General features: G+C 47.0%; 1 protein-coding gene across 1 annotated transcript in view; it reads left to right on the top strand.

The window, feature by feature from the left end:
- Positions 1 to 17,500, top strand: part of LOC137799823 (ERC protein 2-like) — a 47,157-nt gene that overhangs the window by 10,199 nt on the left and 19,458 nt on the right. The window contains exons 5-7 of the mRNA XM_068596657.1: positions 5,882 to 6,037; positions 7,121 to 7,213; positions 8,421 to 8,588. Coding sequence (XP_068452758.1) covers positions 5,882 to 6,037; positions 7,121 to 7,213; positions 8,421 to 8,588 — 417 coding nt within the window. The remainder of the gene's footprint in view (positions 1 to 5,881; positions 6,038 to 7,120; positions 7,214 to 8,420; positions 8,589 to 17,500) is intronic.

The following is a 17,500-nucleotide window of genomic DNA, read 5'->3' as shown; positions in this document are numbered from 1 at the left end:
CGCTCCACAGTTCCCACTGAAGCTTTCCCTCCTTTTTCTTTCTTTATCTTTTTAAACTCCTTTAAGCCATCGAGCTGACAGCCGGACACGTTTTCACATTTGTGTCAAGCAAATGTGAAAATGTGTTTCCTTTTTCTCTCACTGATGGAGAAGGGATGGGAATGTGATGGATGAGTGTGTGTTTGTGTGTGTGTGTGTGTGTGTGTGTGTGTGTGTGTGTGTGTGTGTGTGTGTGTGTGTGTGTGTGTGTGTGTGTGTGTGTGTGTGTGTGTGTGTGTGTGTGTGTGGAATGGGGTCATGTTCTATATGGCGTATATGACACCGCTGCCTTCAGGCTGCAGTTGAACCTCTTGACCGCGTCCTCGGTCCAGGATGCTGCCACTTTCTGCTGAAGTGTTGCGTCTGAGATGTTACTTCCATATGCAGCACATGTGCAGCGGAGGAGACGCTGTGTGATGACACGCGCTCGCCAGGACTCAACGTGCTCTGTTGTTGATGAGGAGGAGTCAACACACACTTCCTCCATGGGACAGAAATACATGCGCACAAGCAGACGCACACTCACAGCTACACATTAGTACACACATTGGTACACACGTTAATACACACGTTAGTACACACATTAGTACACACATTAGTACACACATTGGTACACACATTGGTACACACATTGGTACACACATTGGTACACACATTGGTACACACATTAGTACACACATTAGTACACACATTGGTACACACATTGGTACACACATTGGTACACACGTTGGTACACACGTTGGTACACACATTGGTACACACATTGGTACACACATTGGTACACACATTGGTACACACATTGGTACACACGTTAGTACACACATTGGTACACACATTGGTACACACATTGGTACACACGTTGGTACACACGTTGGTACACACATTAGTACACACATTGGTACACACGTTAGTACACACATTGGTACACACATTGGTACACACATTGGTACACACGTTGGTACACACATTAGTACACACATTGGTACACACGTTGGTACACACACGGTCGGCAGCAGAGCGGCATGGTGGCAGCAGCGGGTAAGCTGGAGGCTGTGATGGCAGCAAGAAGAGACGGTGCTGGTCTCATTTCACCTAACTGGGATCACTGGGAATGCTGGGAGCAAGCGGTTGCCTCACTTCTTCTTGTGAATGTGTTATGAGTCTTTATTCTGGCCCCTGAACTCTGTTCAAGTGAAAGAAAAGACGTCTCTGTGAAGCCTCGAGGACGATGGAGGCTGAAGCTGAAGAGCTTCTTGCTCCATGAAGATCATCTGGACGAAGATTCAAAGAGCACTGAGGCGCCTTTGAGCAACGCCTGCTCCCTCATCACCACAACTGAGTGTGTGTGAGTGTGTGTGAGTGTGTGAGTGTGTGTGAACACATCGTCATGAACAAGTGAACGTGGTCTCTGCTCCACTCGCTGGTGGAGTGAAGCTCCAGCAGATTCTAGGAGTTCATTTCGATGAGAACGCAGGTGGAGAGGAAAGGTTTGGTTTCTCTGACCTCACACACCTGCTCAGGTGTGACAGCAGATACCTTTACCTTGTGGCTCGCGTCAGAGCCTCGTGGTCTGGTGGTCTGGTGGTCTTATAGTCTGGTGGTGTCGTGGTCTTATAGTCTGGTGGTGTCGTGGTCTCATGGTCTAGTGGTCTGGTGGTCTAGTGGTCTGGTGGTCTCATGGTCTGGTGGTCTCATGGTCTGGTGGTCTCATGGTCTGGTGGTCTGGTGGTCTCATGGTCTGGTGGTCTAGTAGTCTGGTGTTCTGGTGTTCTGGTGGTGTAGTGGTCTGGTGATCTAGTGGTGTCGTGGTCTGGTGTTCTGGTGGTCTGGTGGTCTAGTGGTCTGGTGGTCTGGTGGTGTCGTGGTCTGGTGGTGTTCTGGTGGTCTAGTGGGCTGGTGGTCTGGTGGTGGTCTGGTGGTCTGGTGGTCTAGTGGTCTGGTGGTCTGGTGGTCTAGTAGTCTGGTGGTCTAGTAGTCTAGTAGTCTAGTAGTCTAGTAGTCTGGTGGTCTGGTGGTCTGGTGGTGGTCTAGTGGTCTGGTGGTCTGGTGGTCTAGTGGTCTGGTGGTGGTCTGGTGGTCTGGTGGTGGTCTAGTGGTCTGGTGGTCTAGTGGTCTGGTGGTGGTCTAGTGGTCTGGTGGTCTGGTGGTGTCGTGGTCTAGTGGTCTAGTAGTCTGGTGGTCTGGTGGTGTCGTGGTCTAGTGGTCTGGTGGTGGTCTGGTGGTCTAGTGGTCTAGTGGTCTAGTGGTCTAGTGGTCTGGTGGTCTAGTGGTCTGGTGGATGTTTCATTGGTACATTTCTCACGTGGCTGAAGCTCAACCAGCTCGCATGCTTCACTTGAGCTGCGACTCTTTCAGAGAGTTTGTTGTTTTAGAAGCAGATTCATCCTGAAGGTGTTTGAAACGTATTTTTATTTATTTTTATTGTTTACGAGAAACCTTCAGTCTAATTTATAAATACATGATCACGAGCTGGTTTTAAATCCTGTGATCGTTTAACTTACTTTACATTTATTATCGGCAGGAGAATCCCAAACGTGTGTGTGTGTGTGTGTGTGTGTGTGTGTGTGTGTGTGTGTGTGTGTGTGTGTGTGTGTGTGTGTGTGTGTGTGTGTGTGTGTGTGTGTAGCTGCAGGTCAGAGCTGCCATTAATTATGGATGGCAGGAGTGTCGCGCATGTGCTGGTACAAAGTGTTGCTCAGCAAGAGCTTCATCCTGCCAGAGGCTCTGAGAACAAGCGAGAGAAGCGCAGCAGAGAGGCTGAAGCAGGGAAACAGAGACAGACGACTCCCACAAGCTGAAGCCTCCTGCTGGAAGACTGTTAAAGATGGACGTCGTCCAGAGAGCATCAGGCCGTGCAGTCGACACCAGCAGTTCTGACAGCGACTGAGTCGAGTCGCTCGTCTTCCTCAGCGGCGCTGAAGCTGCGCCGCTCGATGCTCAAGATGATGAGCCGCCAGGCTTACTTCTACCGGGTTCCTCCTCAGGAGCTCCACCGCAGGAACCAGCTGCAGGCCGACCCGGCCAAGACCCGCGCCCTGCAGACGGTCATTGACATGAAGGTAGGAGCAACACGGACCTGGACTGGACCAAAGCAGCGTTTCCTCTGATATTGTGCGACAAGCAGAGTGTGTGTGACATCAGTGTGAAGACATGCAGTGTGATGTTTGAGCGGAGGAGTTTTGCATCTTGTTGACGCGCTGACACACAAGTAGAGGTGTGTGTCTGCAGACACAGACACACACGCACAAACCATGTGAAAGACTTTGTCGTCTGGTGTCCGTGTGGCGGCTCATGTGAAGGCCGCTGCCGGCACACGCCGAGTCAGCACTTATTCAATTTGTTTGAAATGTCACATATGGAAGCTTTCACTCTCATCTCGGCCCTTTGAAGTCGAGCTGTGAGAAATGCAGTGGACTCCACGTGCACACACACACACACACGCACACACACACACACACACACACACACACACACACACACACACGCACAGCGTTCGGTCGGCACTTGTTCTGAAAGTGATTCCTTTACAGCAAAACCACAGTTATTTTTCACACATACTTTGTGATTTGTCCGCCTATTAACAGACTGCACATGTGCTGAGATGCTCACAGTGCTGCAAACACAGGAGAGCATCTGACTCCATGAGAGAGAGAGAGAGAGGGAGAGAGAGAGGGAGAGAGAGAGAGAGAGAGAGGGAGAGAGAGAAACAGTCTTTCTTTGGTAATGTGATGAGTGTGACACATTTTCCTGCATTCTGGATGTGAAACTGTTCTTTGTTTATGTTGTTGAGTATTCACGCAAACGGTTGTTTTCGTGCAGTGTGTGTGTGTGTGTGTGTGTGTATATACATATGTGTGTATATGTGTGTGTGTGTGCTATTGCTTTTTTTAAGTGGAGTATGTTTCCGTTTTGTGATTACAGAACACCAACACCCCGTTCTGTTTTGATCCTGACGTTATCTGGCAGGTACAGTAACGAGTGCTCACCTCTTCATCCTCCTGTCAGCCCAACGCGGCTACAAGTAGCCCAACGCGGCTACAAGTAGCCCAACGCGGCTACAAGTAGCCCAACGCGGCTACAGGTAGCCCAACGCGGCTACAGGTAGCCCAACGCGGCTACAGGTAGCCCAACGCGGCTACAGGTAGCCCAACGCGGCTACAGGTAGCCCAACGCGGCTACAGGTAGCCCAACGCGGCTACAGGTAGCCCAACGCGGCTACAGGTAGCCCAACGCGGCTACAGGTAGCCCAACGCGGCTACAGGTAGCCCAACGCGGCTACAGGTAGCCCAACGCGGCTACAGGTAGCCCAACGCGGCTACAGGTAGCCCAACGCGGCTACAGGTAGCCCAACGCGGCTACAGGTAGCCCAACGCGGCTACAGGTAGCCCAACGCGGCTACAGGTAGCCCAACGCGGCTACAGGTAGCCCAACGCGGCTACAGGTAGCCCAACGCGGCTACAGGTAGCCCAACGCGGCTACAGGTAGCCCAACGCGGCTACAAGTTGCCCCAACGCGGCTACAAGTTGCCCCAACGCGGCTACAAGTTGCCCCAACGCGGCTACTTGAAGCCGTGTTGGGCTACAAGTCTACAGAGTTCCTCTTTTATCCCTTTCATACACTCTTTGTTGGTTGGGACGCTGTCATGTACAGCAGTTCATATTCAGCAGTTCATATTCAGCAGTTCATATTCAGCAGTTCATATTCAGCAGTTCATATTCAGCAGTTCATATTCAGCAGTTCATATTCAGCAGTTCATATTCAGCGGTTCATATCTCAGAGCTTTCGAGGCGCATCCTATTGGATGGATGTTGTTCTTTATACTTCTCTCTGTATTTTCTTTGGATTCGTCTTGTTTCTCTTCCGCTCGGTGACGTTTGTTTCTTTCTGTGCACTGGAGCAGAAACAGAAAGTGATCTGATAATAAACAATGTTTATGAACCAGAAATCAACATATTGCAATGTAAATGGTGTAAAAACACAGTCTGTGTGTAGTCATGTTGTGTAGTGTGCTAACCTCTATTGTGTGTGGTGGTATGCAGCTCTGGTGCTGTTGTAGAGGTCGTTAGAGGTCAGATGCTTAAACGCCGCCTGTGCTTCATGCTGATGACATCATACTATCTGCTTCCATTTATTCAATCTCTTCTCTTCCAAGGTTTAAGGTTTATGTCTGAACGCATGCAGCTCAACAGCCTCAGGACCTTCTGGACGCGTCCATGACAGACTCTCCTTCCCTCACAGCTCCTCTTGGCTGCACACCTGCCGCCTTGACATCCCTGTTCACCTGGCCTTCTTGTCAGAAATAAGAGTGCACATTAAATAGTTAACAGTGTTTAATTATTGAGTATGATGAAGATTTAAACGTATCCCACTTCATATCCGTCACACAGCTTTTCATGTTTCTCTCCATGTGAACAGACGAGTGGAGCTCTATGAAGTCTTTTTGGCTGCATGGCCGCTCTAGTTTTATCATCTACCTGCACTCTTTCTGCATTTGTACTCTTTTACATCTCAGAGGGTTAAGTTGATGGATAGATCAATAATATCTGAGGCGGGTAAGATGTCCAGAGTCAGATGTTTGCAGCTCTGACTCAGCGAGTGGCGCCTCGCTGGCATCCAGCTGCTCTCCTTCCACTTCCTGCGCTGTGTATTTAACAAGCTGCTGCTGCTGCATCCTGCGCTTCACGCTGCTGGAGACGATTGTGGTGAAAGAAATATGAACAAACCCTCTGACACCAGAAGGATCACTGGAGCCGGACCTCAGCTGTGGCTCGGCGCTGTGGAGGTCTGGACATGCCCTCCTCGTGTTTGCTGACTCTTTGTCTGCCTACTGTTGCTGGTGCAGGACACCAAGATCTCCTCCCTGGAGAGGAACATCCGAGACCTGGAGGACGAGGTCCAGATGTTGAAGACCAGTGGCCTGTTGCATCCTGACGACAGGCACGAAGACCTCAAGCAGGTGGAGGTCTACAAGAGCCACTCCAAGTTCATGAAGACGAAGGTAGAATGTTTCTGCACGCCACTTGAGTCCACTTCAAACCGCTGCATGTCTGTTAACGAGGGCTGTGACTGCGTGAGCGGCTGCTGTGTGCGTGTTGCATGTCACGTGCACGCGCATGGAGACTGAGATCCTGATGAACTGCATGTTGCTCACTGTTGTGTCTTTCGGCTGCTTTTTCAAGGCTTTTAGCCTCCTGTAGTGCACGATGCTAACAACTCTTACGCTTATGAATAGATCTTTTTTAATCTTCAGAGGGAGGTTTCTTGTTTCTTGACGTGTGTGTGTGTTGCGTGCCTTGCCTGTGGGATGACCAGGCACTGCACGGCTCTCTGGGAGTGTTTTGAGGGATGGAGCTCCGGCCGGATCGGCTTGCAGGCCTCGTGTCGGTTTACTAGCTTCAGCTGGCAGGAAGCGCTTCAGAAAGGCGACCAACGCGTCTCCATTGCAGACGCTATGGTTTATTCATAGAGGCCCGACAGCGCATTTGAATAGCCGCATGAATGCACGTACAAAAGCATATTAACTGTAGATTGAAGTATCTCAGAGTGAGGGTCCGTCATGGCCGAGGCTGCATGTGTGTGCCTCTCGTGCATGTTAATGGCGCTCTTTGTAGGGGAAGTTCTTGATGCAATCATAAAAGAGATGTTTCCATGAATGGGGCCCTGACAGATGGATGTGAGCTCACAGAGGAAACCGCTCTCTCCTCACCCGGCCTGACCTGGTGTGATATACATCACACTGATGCCACTGGCTCTCTCTCTTGTCTCATCTTTCTACGTAACAGAGGAACAGCACACACATCATCCTATATCCTTGAAGTGTTTAGGGTCTCGGTCTCTCAGCGGCGGCGGCGACTGGTGTTGAGGTGAAGCCGCGATAAGAGAAACCAGAGAGGAGTCTCTGTCCTCTCTGGTTCCTCTCTGGGCTTTGATTCACTCAGACTCCAGGAAGTGACTTCTGGACGCATCGAAGTCATGAAATATCTTTTCCAGTTTGATGGCGCGTGACGTTGTGAGTCCGCTGAGGCTTCCCAGCTGTAGTTTAGTGGCGTGCTGTGTTCTTGTGTTTGTGTGTCTGTAGGAGCAGAGTCACATGTCGGCATGTCTGTCCTCCATCACGGCCGCTGCCTCCTTCCCGCTCAGCCGCCGGCAGCCTCTCATCTCAGAGCCAGCAGAAGTACCAACTCACGGCCGCTGCATCTCTTCTGTCATCCCATCATGTTCTCACGCTCACTGATGTCCTGCGTCGATGCGTTTCACTTCCTGTCGTCTCTGTGTCACTTCCTGTCACGGAGCCTCCTGCTCCTTCGTCCTGTCCTCTGTCTCCACCTCAGAGCGTTCGTTGGTTCATCTCTTGTCCGCTCATAATTCACCGCGATCACTAAATTCAAGAACTCTCTCCTCCAATCAGCTTTGTGTATTTTTGGCTCAGTGGACAGACGACAATCTTCTGAACTTCACAGAAACCTTGAACGCGTCTGCTTCACTTTGTCTCAAACTAATAACCTGCAGCAGCTCGTCTCTGAGAGCGAGACATCGCTCCCCATAACTCTGCCTGCATGGATCTTCACTCCTAATATATATAATATATATATTAATATATTATATATATATAAATATATATATATTATATAATATATATATATATATTAATATATATATACAAATATAAATATATATATATTAATATATATATTTATATTATATTAATATATATATATAATATATATTAATATATATTATATATATTAATATATATAATTAAATAATATAATATTTAATTTATCCAAGTAAATGTATTATGCGACAATTATATATTTAAATATTATAGTTTACAAATTAAATGAAAAAGTTAATTTTACCTAAATGTGTCACAGAAGGAGAAATATTTCTGATTTTCTTTTTTTCTTTTTGTAAATGAAAACAATTTGAATTGTAAACATTATTGATCGTTCTATCAGCTGAGTGCGTATTGCCCACTCGTATGAAACGGCATGTTTTAGTCTTTTAAAACGTTCTTAGAGACCAAAGCGTGTTGAACATCATCTCTCAGTGTTACACAACAGTAACACACATTGGTGTGTGTGTGTGTGTGTGTGTGTGGTTTGTGGGTCTGCATGTGTTTGTTCAGGAGAAATAAATCAATGTTTTCTCGCTTTGAAAGTTTTTGTTCTTTGCTGACGTAACGATGACTAAAGTGTTTTACTGACGTGTGCGTGTGTGTGTGTGTGTGTGTGTGTGTGCGTGTGTGTGTGTGCGTGTGTGTGTGTGCGTGTGTGTGTGTGTGTGTGTGTGTGTGCGTGTGTGTGTGTGCGTGTGTGTGTGTGTGTGTGTGTGTGTGTGTGTGTGTGCGTGTGTGTGCGTGTGTGTGTGTGTGTGTGCAGGTGGAGCAGCTGAAGCAGGAGCTGAACAGGAAGGAGGCCGAGATGCAGGCGCTTCAGACCAAACTAGAAACTCTCACCAACCAGAACTCTGACTGCAAGCAACACATCGAGGTGCTGAAGGAGTCGCTCAGCGCCAAAGAACAACGGGCCAACACCCTGCAGACCGAGGTCAGTACACACACACACACACACACACACACACACACACACACACACACACACACACACACACACCGCAGCTGTTGGTCCAGCTGGCACGTTCGCCGTGATGAAGGTGGACGTGCTGACCAGCTCGTCTTCATGACTCATCTCAACCTCTCCTGGTTTCTTCTGGCTGCTCCTCTCCTGCACGCTGAGGCGGGTGGAGGAACGTGACGCTGCTCCTCCACCTCTGATCCAGGTGGGAGGAGCCGCTGTGGAGGAAGTTGGCAGCTTTTCCTCTTCATCTTTGAAGTTTTTAAACTCTGTTGCTGTAACGATCTTATCTCTGCTGTGAGGGACGGAGGCGGGTTGTGTGTGTGTGTGTGTGTGTGTGTGTGTCTTTGTGTGTGTGTGTGTGTGTGTGTGTGTGTGTGTGTCTTTGTGTGTGTGTGTGTGTGTGTGTGTGTGTGTGTGTGTGTGTCTTTGTGTGTGTGTGTGTGTGTCTTTGTGTGTGTGTGTGTGTGTGTGTGTGTGCGTGGCGGCGAGCATGTTGCATTTCTCTCCACCACTCTTGGAACTGATGATGTAAAACTTTAGATTTCTTTGTGTTAACACTAACTATACTAACTATGTCCACTCATCGCTACAGGAAGCAATTTAGGCCAAAATTAGACCTAATGGTCCTCCATGTGCAGGAAGTTCTGGCCTCAGCGAGCAGAACACATCACACTGAAGCAACAGTTTGTGGAGTTTCTTCTGCGTGTGCAGCTTTTTGTATGTAAATAAATGTTTGTGTCTGTTCTTACGTGAACATTAATAATTAGACCAGATACACATTTTGTGCCTAAAATCACACCCAGAAATACTTTCATATATTCTTTCTCCATGAATATGATAACCTACTGGATACAGACGCTAATGCACGGCACATGAATAATGCAGTTTATTAGTGTTCTTGTTCTTGTTGGTGAAGACGATAATTATAGTTGCTTCAGCCGGTACAGACTGTGTAATATATATATATATATATATATATAATATGTTAATGCTCACTGGGCGCTCAGTACATCACTGTGCTCTGCAGCGGGCTGTAAACTGATATGATCTTGAAGACACACACACACACACACACACACACACACACACACACACACACACACACACACACACACACACACACACACACAAAGACATACACAGAAATATGCACGCTGTCAGGTCTCGAGTCGTTTTCCTGCTTTTGAAGCAGCATCTTTCCTTCGCTTGGGAACGTCTAGAGTTTCCTGGACTAAGTGGACGAACCAGAGGACGAGTGAAGATCCTGAGTGCGCTGCATTCTTCTTCTGTCTTTCTTCTTCTGTCTTTCTTCTTCTGTCTTTCTTCTTTTGTCTTCCTTTTTCTGTCTTTCTTCTTCTGTCTTCCTTCTTCTGTCTTCCTTCTTCTGTCTTCCTTCTTCTGTCTTCCTTCTTCTGTCTTTCTTCTTCTGACTTTCTTCTTCTGTCTTTCTTCTTTTGTCTTTCTTCTTCTGTCTTTCTTCTTCTGTCTTTCTTCTTCTGTCTTTCTTCTTCTGTCTTTCTTCTTTTGTCTTTCTTCTTCTGCCTTTCTTCTTTTGTCTTCCTTCTTTTCTCTTCCTTTTATTTTTCTTCTTCTGTCTTCCTTTTTCTGTCTTTCTTCTTCTGTCTTCCTTTTTTTCTGTCTTTCTTCTTCTGACTTTCTTCTTTTGTCTTTCTTCTTCTGTCTTTCTTCTTCTGTCTTCCTTTTTTTCTGTCTTTCTTCTTCTGACTTTCTTCTTCTGTCTTTCTTCTTTTGTCTTTCTTCTTCTGTCTTTCTTCTTCTGTCTTCCTTTTTTTCTGTCTTTCTTCTTCTGACTTTCTTCTTCTGTCTTCCTTTTTCTGTCTTTCTTCTTCTGTCTTTCTTCTTCTGTCTTTCTTCTTCTGTCTTTCTTCTTTTGTCTTTCTTCTTCTGTCTTTCTTCTTCTGTCTTCCTTTTTTTCTGTCTTTCTTCTTCTGACTTTCTTCTTCTGTCTTTCTTCTTCTGTCTTTCTTCTTCTGTCTTTCTTCTTCTGTCTTTCTTCTTCTGACTTTCTTCTTCTGTCTTCCTTTTTCTGTCTTTCTTCTTCTGTCTTTCTTCTTCTGTCTTTCTTCTTCTGTCTTTCTTCTTCTGTCTTTCTTCTTTTGTCTTTCTTCTTCTGTCTTTCTTCTTCTGTCTTCCTTTTTTTCTGTCTTTCTTCTTCTGACTTTCTTCTTCTGTCTTCCTTTTTCTGTCTTTCTTCTTCTGTCTTTCTTCTTCTGTCTTTCTTCTTCTGTCTTCCTTTTTCTGTCTTTCTTCTTCTGTCTTCCTTTTTCTGTCTTTCTTCTTCTGTCTTTCTTCTTCTGTCTTTCTTCCTCTGTCTTTCTTCTTCTGTCTTTCTTCCTCTGTCTTTCTTCTTCTGTCTTTCTTCTTCTGTCTTTCTTCTTCTGTCTTTCTTCTTCTGTCTTTCTTCCTCTGTCTTTCTTCTTCTGTCTTTCTCTGAGGAGTTCCCTCCTTCCTTCCATCTACTCGTACTATTCCTTCATCTCCCTTCAGCCGTTTGTTTCAGCTTTCCTCTCATTTAAGATTCCTGAAGATTCTCTTTCAGTTCCCCTCATGACTACCGGACATTATCCCTCCCTGTGTGTGTGTGTGTGTGTGTGTGTGTGTGTGTGTGTGTGTGTGTGTGTGTGTGTGTGTGTGTGTGTGTGTGTGTGTGTGTGTGTGTGTGTGCCAGGCTCCTCATGGATGACAGTGATTGGTCAGACTGGTGTCTCCTGTCTCTCAGACCTGAGCAGCAGCTTCATCTCTTTCGTCTCTAAAAGCAATTCACAGCCGGAGGAAGAAGGAAGGAACAGAGCCGCCACTGTGAGCGAGGGAACGAGGGAGCGAGGGAACGAGGGAGCGAGGGAACGAGGGAGCGAGGGAACGAGGGAGCGAGGGAACGAGGGAGCGAGGGAACGAGTGAACGAGGGAACGGAAGCGTATTTATTTGTCAGTCAAAGTTAAGGACGGCTTCTGAAAGGCCGCGATTGAACACGGCTCCAGATAACTGGGAAATGTGGAAAATGATGTGCGTGTGCGTAGCATTGTGAGTTAGCTGCCCACGTCTCTGGAAACTTAATGCTGTGTGTGTGTGTGTGTGTGTGTGTGTGTGTGTGTGTGTGTGTGTGTGTCGCTCTCTTGGTCACAACAACGCAGTGTAACTGAACTCCAGCAGATCCGCTGTCAGAGACCTTCCTTCATATTTAACGAGCCGGCGATGAAGCGACCGGCTGCTGGTTGGTTTGTTTGAGCTTTTTGCTGTTGTGTTAAACTTGATGCTCACGTTCAGTGAAACAGGGTGTGTGTGTGTGTGTGTGTGTGTGTGTGTGTGTGTGTGTGTGTTGTGTCTCGCTGGTTCAACGGTACTGCAGACATTCTGGTAAAAAGACATTCAGATTATCTCACTGTCTCTTAATCTCTTTGTGTCATTGCTGTCTTCTTCAGTGGAAACTCTAAATCCTTGAGAGACATAATCTGGATTATTAGCTTCATTTTTAATGGAACAAATGTTGTATTTAATGTCTTTGGCAGATATTAGTGAGCGTTTACATTTCTTGAAGGTCGATATGTTTGAGTTACATCTTCATCACTCAGGAGATTATTTTGTTCCAACACAGACCTGATGTCGCGTCTGAATCACAGACATCAGAACGTTTTGTGTTTTCTTCCAACAGAAGATCATCAGCAGCTTCACAGTCTGTTTCCGTTCGCCTCATAAACGTCGTCATATCTGGAGTTTCTCTGGTCACCGTGTTTGTGACAGAAATCCTCCACCGAGTGAAGATCTTAAAATCAGAATCAGCTTTAAAGACATTTCCGTTTACATTCATGGACTTTCATGTCGATTCTGCGCTTCGTACTTTTTCACAATGCAAGAGCCAGAAATAAAGATAAGATAAGATAATATAAAATAATCCTTTATTATTACAATTACAGTAATTACAGGATTACAGCAGCACTGCTCACAAGTAACAGTAATAAGATAAAGAAACGAGTTATATGAATAAACACTAGAATGATAATAAAAGAAACATTTTTAGCAGTAACTAGAATAATATTAAATGTACAGATAGAATAAAATATACAGATGGAATAAAAAAAATGAAAAAATTCTATTTACAGATGGATTTGAAATTGTACAAAGTACTGAAAAAAAGAAATACGAGAGTGAATATTGCACAGAAAGTGCAATATGGACGAAGGAGGAAGAAGGAGGAGGAAAGAGGAGGACGAAGGAGGACGAAGGAGGACGAAGGAGGACGAAGGAGGACGAAGGAGGACGAAGGAGGAGGACGAAGGAGGACGAAGGAGGAGGACGAAGGAGGACGAGGTCTCAACCTGGCTTCAGCTCTCTGTCCTCTCCGCTGGGTTCTCTCTGTTTCTTTCTGCTTGATTCCCTTTTGCTCTCTCTGTTGGTGTTTTCTCTTCCTGACGCTCCGTTCGTCTTCACTCCCTCATCTTCTCGCCCACTTCTCTCTCCTTTCTCGTCCTCCATCTGTTGCCACCACAAGAAGGACTGAATGTGCAAATGAAACTCGGCGAGAACTTAACGAACGTAGGAAGACGGCGGCCGGCTGGCACCAGCGGATGGAAAACAGTTCTTCTTTCGGCCGACCACTAATTATTAACTTCACATTTAAACCCGGGCCTCTGGTGACGAGGCCTCTGCGGACCGGTTCTATCGATGACCTCATCTCAACCCGGCTGGTCAGCGCTCTCAGGCCCGGCGGCGAGCTCCTGGGATCCGGGCGTTGCGGTTTGGGACGCAGTGCGAGGAGCAAAGCGTCCGAGCGACCAGTAAAAACACGGCGCCGTCCAAAGCAAAGCCCCCGCAAGTTCCTCAGCGGCCATGTGTGAAAGCCATAAAGGGAAGTTCTCGGGGTCAGAATGGAGATGAGATATTTAATGGTTTGCACAGGAAATGAGGTAAACGTGAACAAACGGGAGGCGTGTGCGCTCGCTGCTGCTGCTGCACGTTAACGTGGTCGTCTGTGTGTGGAGGTTGAGCCTTCAGTCAAACAGCATCCAGTCTTTTTCAGTCCGCGATGGTTTTTCCCTCATGAAAAGTTCCTTTTTGCTCTCTCTCTCTTTTCCATGTTTTCTATTTTCTATTTCTGCACATTTTAAACTAGACAACACAAACAGCGGCGTCGTGGCTCTGCAGGAGACGCTGAGAGACAAAACTCCTCTTTCTTCCACCCTGAGCGCCGCTGCCTCGGCGTTACCACTTGACCTCTAATGTCACACAAGCGCACACGCACAGACACACAAAGACACACCAAGACGCAGTGCCACAAGGACACACAAGAGGCTTCAGGTGCAGACCTGATGAAGCTCTCAGGAGGAAGCAGAGGAACGCAGGATGGACCTGAGAGCTTCCTGCTCCTCTCTGTGAGGACAGTTATGTGTTCTGCTTTTGAGCTTTAAAAGCATTTCAACGTGATAACATCAATATCACGTGAATATCTGTTTTTACCTCCTCATCGGGTTGATTTTCACAGTACGATTACCATATTATTATTATTATTATTATTATTATTATTATTTAACCCTTAACGCTGGAGGCTCCAGAGGAGCTTCAGCTCCTGTAAACAAGCTGCTGCTGTTGAACTGGACCGGCCGGTTGGACAGACGGTTCTCCGTGTTCATCCAGTAGAAATCAGGCGTTCTGCTGGACTCTGCTGACCCGCCATAGTTCTGCACGTGTTTGCCAGACTGAGTGTTCAGTGAGGTTTGACAGGAAATGGATTCCCTGGAAACAGGATGCAGCAACTGGCGTGCGGCGCTGGAAATGATCAGGAAAAATAATCAAAGAAGGAGCAAGTGTTAATGAGGGGGAACGCCTGCAGCGCCTCTTCCTCCGTGTGTGTGTGTGTGTGTGTGTGTGTGTGTGTGTGTGTGTGTGTGTGTGTGTGTGTGTGTGTGTGTGTGTGTGTGTGTGTGTACATCTCTGCTGGAGGAGGTAATGATGATGGATGGAGGGAGAACGAGTGAATGAGGCAGATGTGTGCAGTGAAGGTTAGTGATGGCGCTCGGGTTGAGTCACCGACATTTTCTCTGTTATATATATATATATATATATATATATATATATATATATATATATATATATATATATATATATATATATATATATATATACATACACATATCTCTGGTACAAGGCTGAAGGCTTGACATAATTGTCTTTCTTCTCTGGCAGAAAACTTTCATTCCTTCTGTTGACAAAGATCCTTTTGTTGGTGGATCCTGGGAGTGTGTGTGTGTGTGTGTGTGTGTGTGTGTGTGTGTTCCTGCGTGTGCGTTCCCGTGGTGCCTCTGCAGCCTGCGGGCAGACAGCTGTGTTGCCATGGTTTGATCCACAGATGTCGGCGTACACACCAGTCTCCCCGAGCTGCAGCTCGCCCGCTGTGAGGCCGTTATATCCGCTCGTTACCCCGAGGCGACCCCGAGGTGATCAGACGGTCACATGACTCCTGAGCGCGGCTCTGACCCGGCTTTGATGACACGCCTCCAACATGCAGCTCAGGACGGAGAGCGTCCTTAATGTCCACACGGATCAGCTGTCGTCACGTCTGCAGAGGCTCAGGGAGAGAACCCTGTGTGTGTGTGTGTGTGTGTGTGTGTGTGTGTGTGGGTAGGTGTGTGTGTGTGGGTAGGTGTGTGTGTGTGGGTAGGTGTGTGTGTGTGGGTAGGTGTGTGTGTGTGGGTAAGTGTGTGTGTGTGCGGGTAGGTGTGTGTGTGTGTGTGTGTGTGTGTGTGTGTGTGTGTGCGTGTGTGTGTGTGTGTGTGTGTGCTCGATGGAGTCTGTTGACTCCTTTAACAGGAAGCTAGAGGCCGTTTTGTTTGTCCAGGCTTTTACTGTCCTGAGGCTGTTTTGATTGACAGGAGTTGTTTTGGCCTTTTTAAATCTTTTTTTAAATTTAAAAATCATTTTTTAAATGTTTTATTTATTTGTACTTCTTAACTGTGTATTGTTTATGTTTTTATTATAAAGCGCTTTGTGACCCTGGTCTGCGAAAGGCGCCATACAAATAGAGCTTATTATTATTATTATTATTATTATTATTATTATTATTATTATTATTATTATCACACACACGTACATACATGCCAACATGTATTAATGCGCTGACATGACAATAATCATTCGTCTTCATGCTGTCTCACAACCAACGGTGACCTTTGACCTCTAGGAGACTGTTGCCTCATCTGGCAGCTTTGAAGACTTTAACACAACAACAAAACAACACAACAACACAACAACACAAGCTGCCTCTTCTCCTTCTGTTAAGACTGAAATTTATGGATTGAACATTTTTGTCTTCACCTTTTACCTTTGACAGAAACAGCAACGTCTGAACGCAGATTCTCTGATGCACATATTAATAATAATAATAGACGTTTTAATGACGAGAGCTAACGCGAGAGACACTCTGTGGTCCAGCACTCGTCCTGCTCGATCCAGACTAGCATCATTAGCAGCTGGACAAACGTGATTTAGTCCAACATTAGTTCATAAATTTAGATGATTCATTTCACAGCATGGCCCTTTAAGTCGACGTGGCGCTGTGTGTGTGTGTGTGTGTGTGTGTGTGTGTGTGTGTGTGTGTGTGTTCATGCAGGCCGCCGGTGAAGGCGATAGCTCACACAGCTGTGCAGCGTTCAGACATCTGCACTCCGGCAGACACACACTTGGGATTCAACAAGGTGTGTGGAGGAGCTGTCAGCTGATGTGTCACTTCAGCTTCAAACAGAAAGAACGAGCGAAGTCCTGAAGTCTGTGTTAACGTGTTTGAAGGAGACATTTAAAGAGCCGGAGAGAAGCGATCACACCAGAAGTACTCGCACCCAAGTGTGTGAGTGAGTGTGAGTGTGTGTGTGTGTGTTTGTGTGTGTGTGTGTGTGTGTGTCTGCAGTCGTCGGTGCGTCCTCTCTGCTGCGGTCGCTGCTGGTTCTGCTGGTTCTGCTGGTTCTGCTGTGGTCTCCTCGTCTGATCCCGTGTTGTCTCTTGTGGCCCGCGGCCGGCGCCGGGCCCGAGACCTTCTGCCAGAAAAACTTTTATGATGAAATGTGAGTCGGGCGAAGGAGGTGAGGACAAACAGAGACGCTGCTTTCTCTGAGCCTCTGTTTTACTTTGCTAACCAGTGTCCAGAATCCACACCGGGCTGTCGTTGCAGGCGTGAGAGAGGAACCCGAGGAGGAGGAGAGATTCTGCACGGCTGCATGCAGAACGCTGTGTGTGTGTGTGTGTGTGTGTGTGTGTGTGTGTGTGTGTGTGTGTGTACGTGCACACTTTAGGGTGGTTACTGGTGTGTTACTGTTTGTTTAAACACATTCCAGACATTACAAATAATTAATAGTTACGCAACCACAGAATCTTGAAAACATATCAAGGTCCTTTTTTAAATGATGTGGTGCAGAGTGAAGGCTGGAAGGCTCCACTGGGGTTTCTGGGTGATAAAAACGTGTTTTTAATCCCTCAAACGCCTCAATGCAATCTCCAACGTTCTTGTTGAATGCGATCCGGACCGGTTGGGCAGCGTTCGGCCCTTCGACTTCATTTCCTCACCTCTCACTTCCTGACTCTTTCTCTGGCGCACTAAACAAAGCAAATCTTTGATCAGTAAACAGGAAGTGCTCCTCAGCGTCTGCTTGCATCAGAACCCCGTCGTCCTCCAGAGAGATGGAGCTCTGTTGGCGTGTTCTCGCTCTCGCGTGGAAACAGAAACGCTCCAAGCTACAAAGTGCTAGCGTCCCAAAGACGAGCCGGCTTCAGGACTTGAGGGACGTCTCAAGAGGAAACCTCCTGGAGGGCAGAGAGCGTGGAGGAGAGGACGAGGTGCTGGAGGAGAGCTGGAAGTGACGGCTTGAAGGTGAGAGGT

The sequence above is a fragment of the Clinocottus analis genome, unplaced genomic scaffold (assembly GCF_023055335.1).
Source record: "Clinocottus analis isolate CAN_PGR_092001 unplaced genomic scaffold, fCliAna1.0.p SCAF_39, whole genome shotgun sequence".
NCBI lineage: Eukaryota > Metazoa > Chordata > Actinopteri > Perciformes > Cottidae > Clinocottus > Clinocottus analis.
This window is presented reverse-complemented; position numbering and strand designations above follow the sequence as displayed.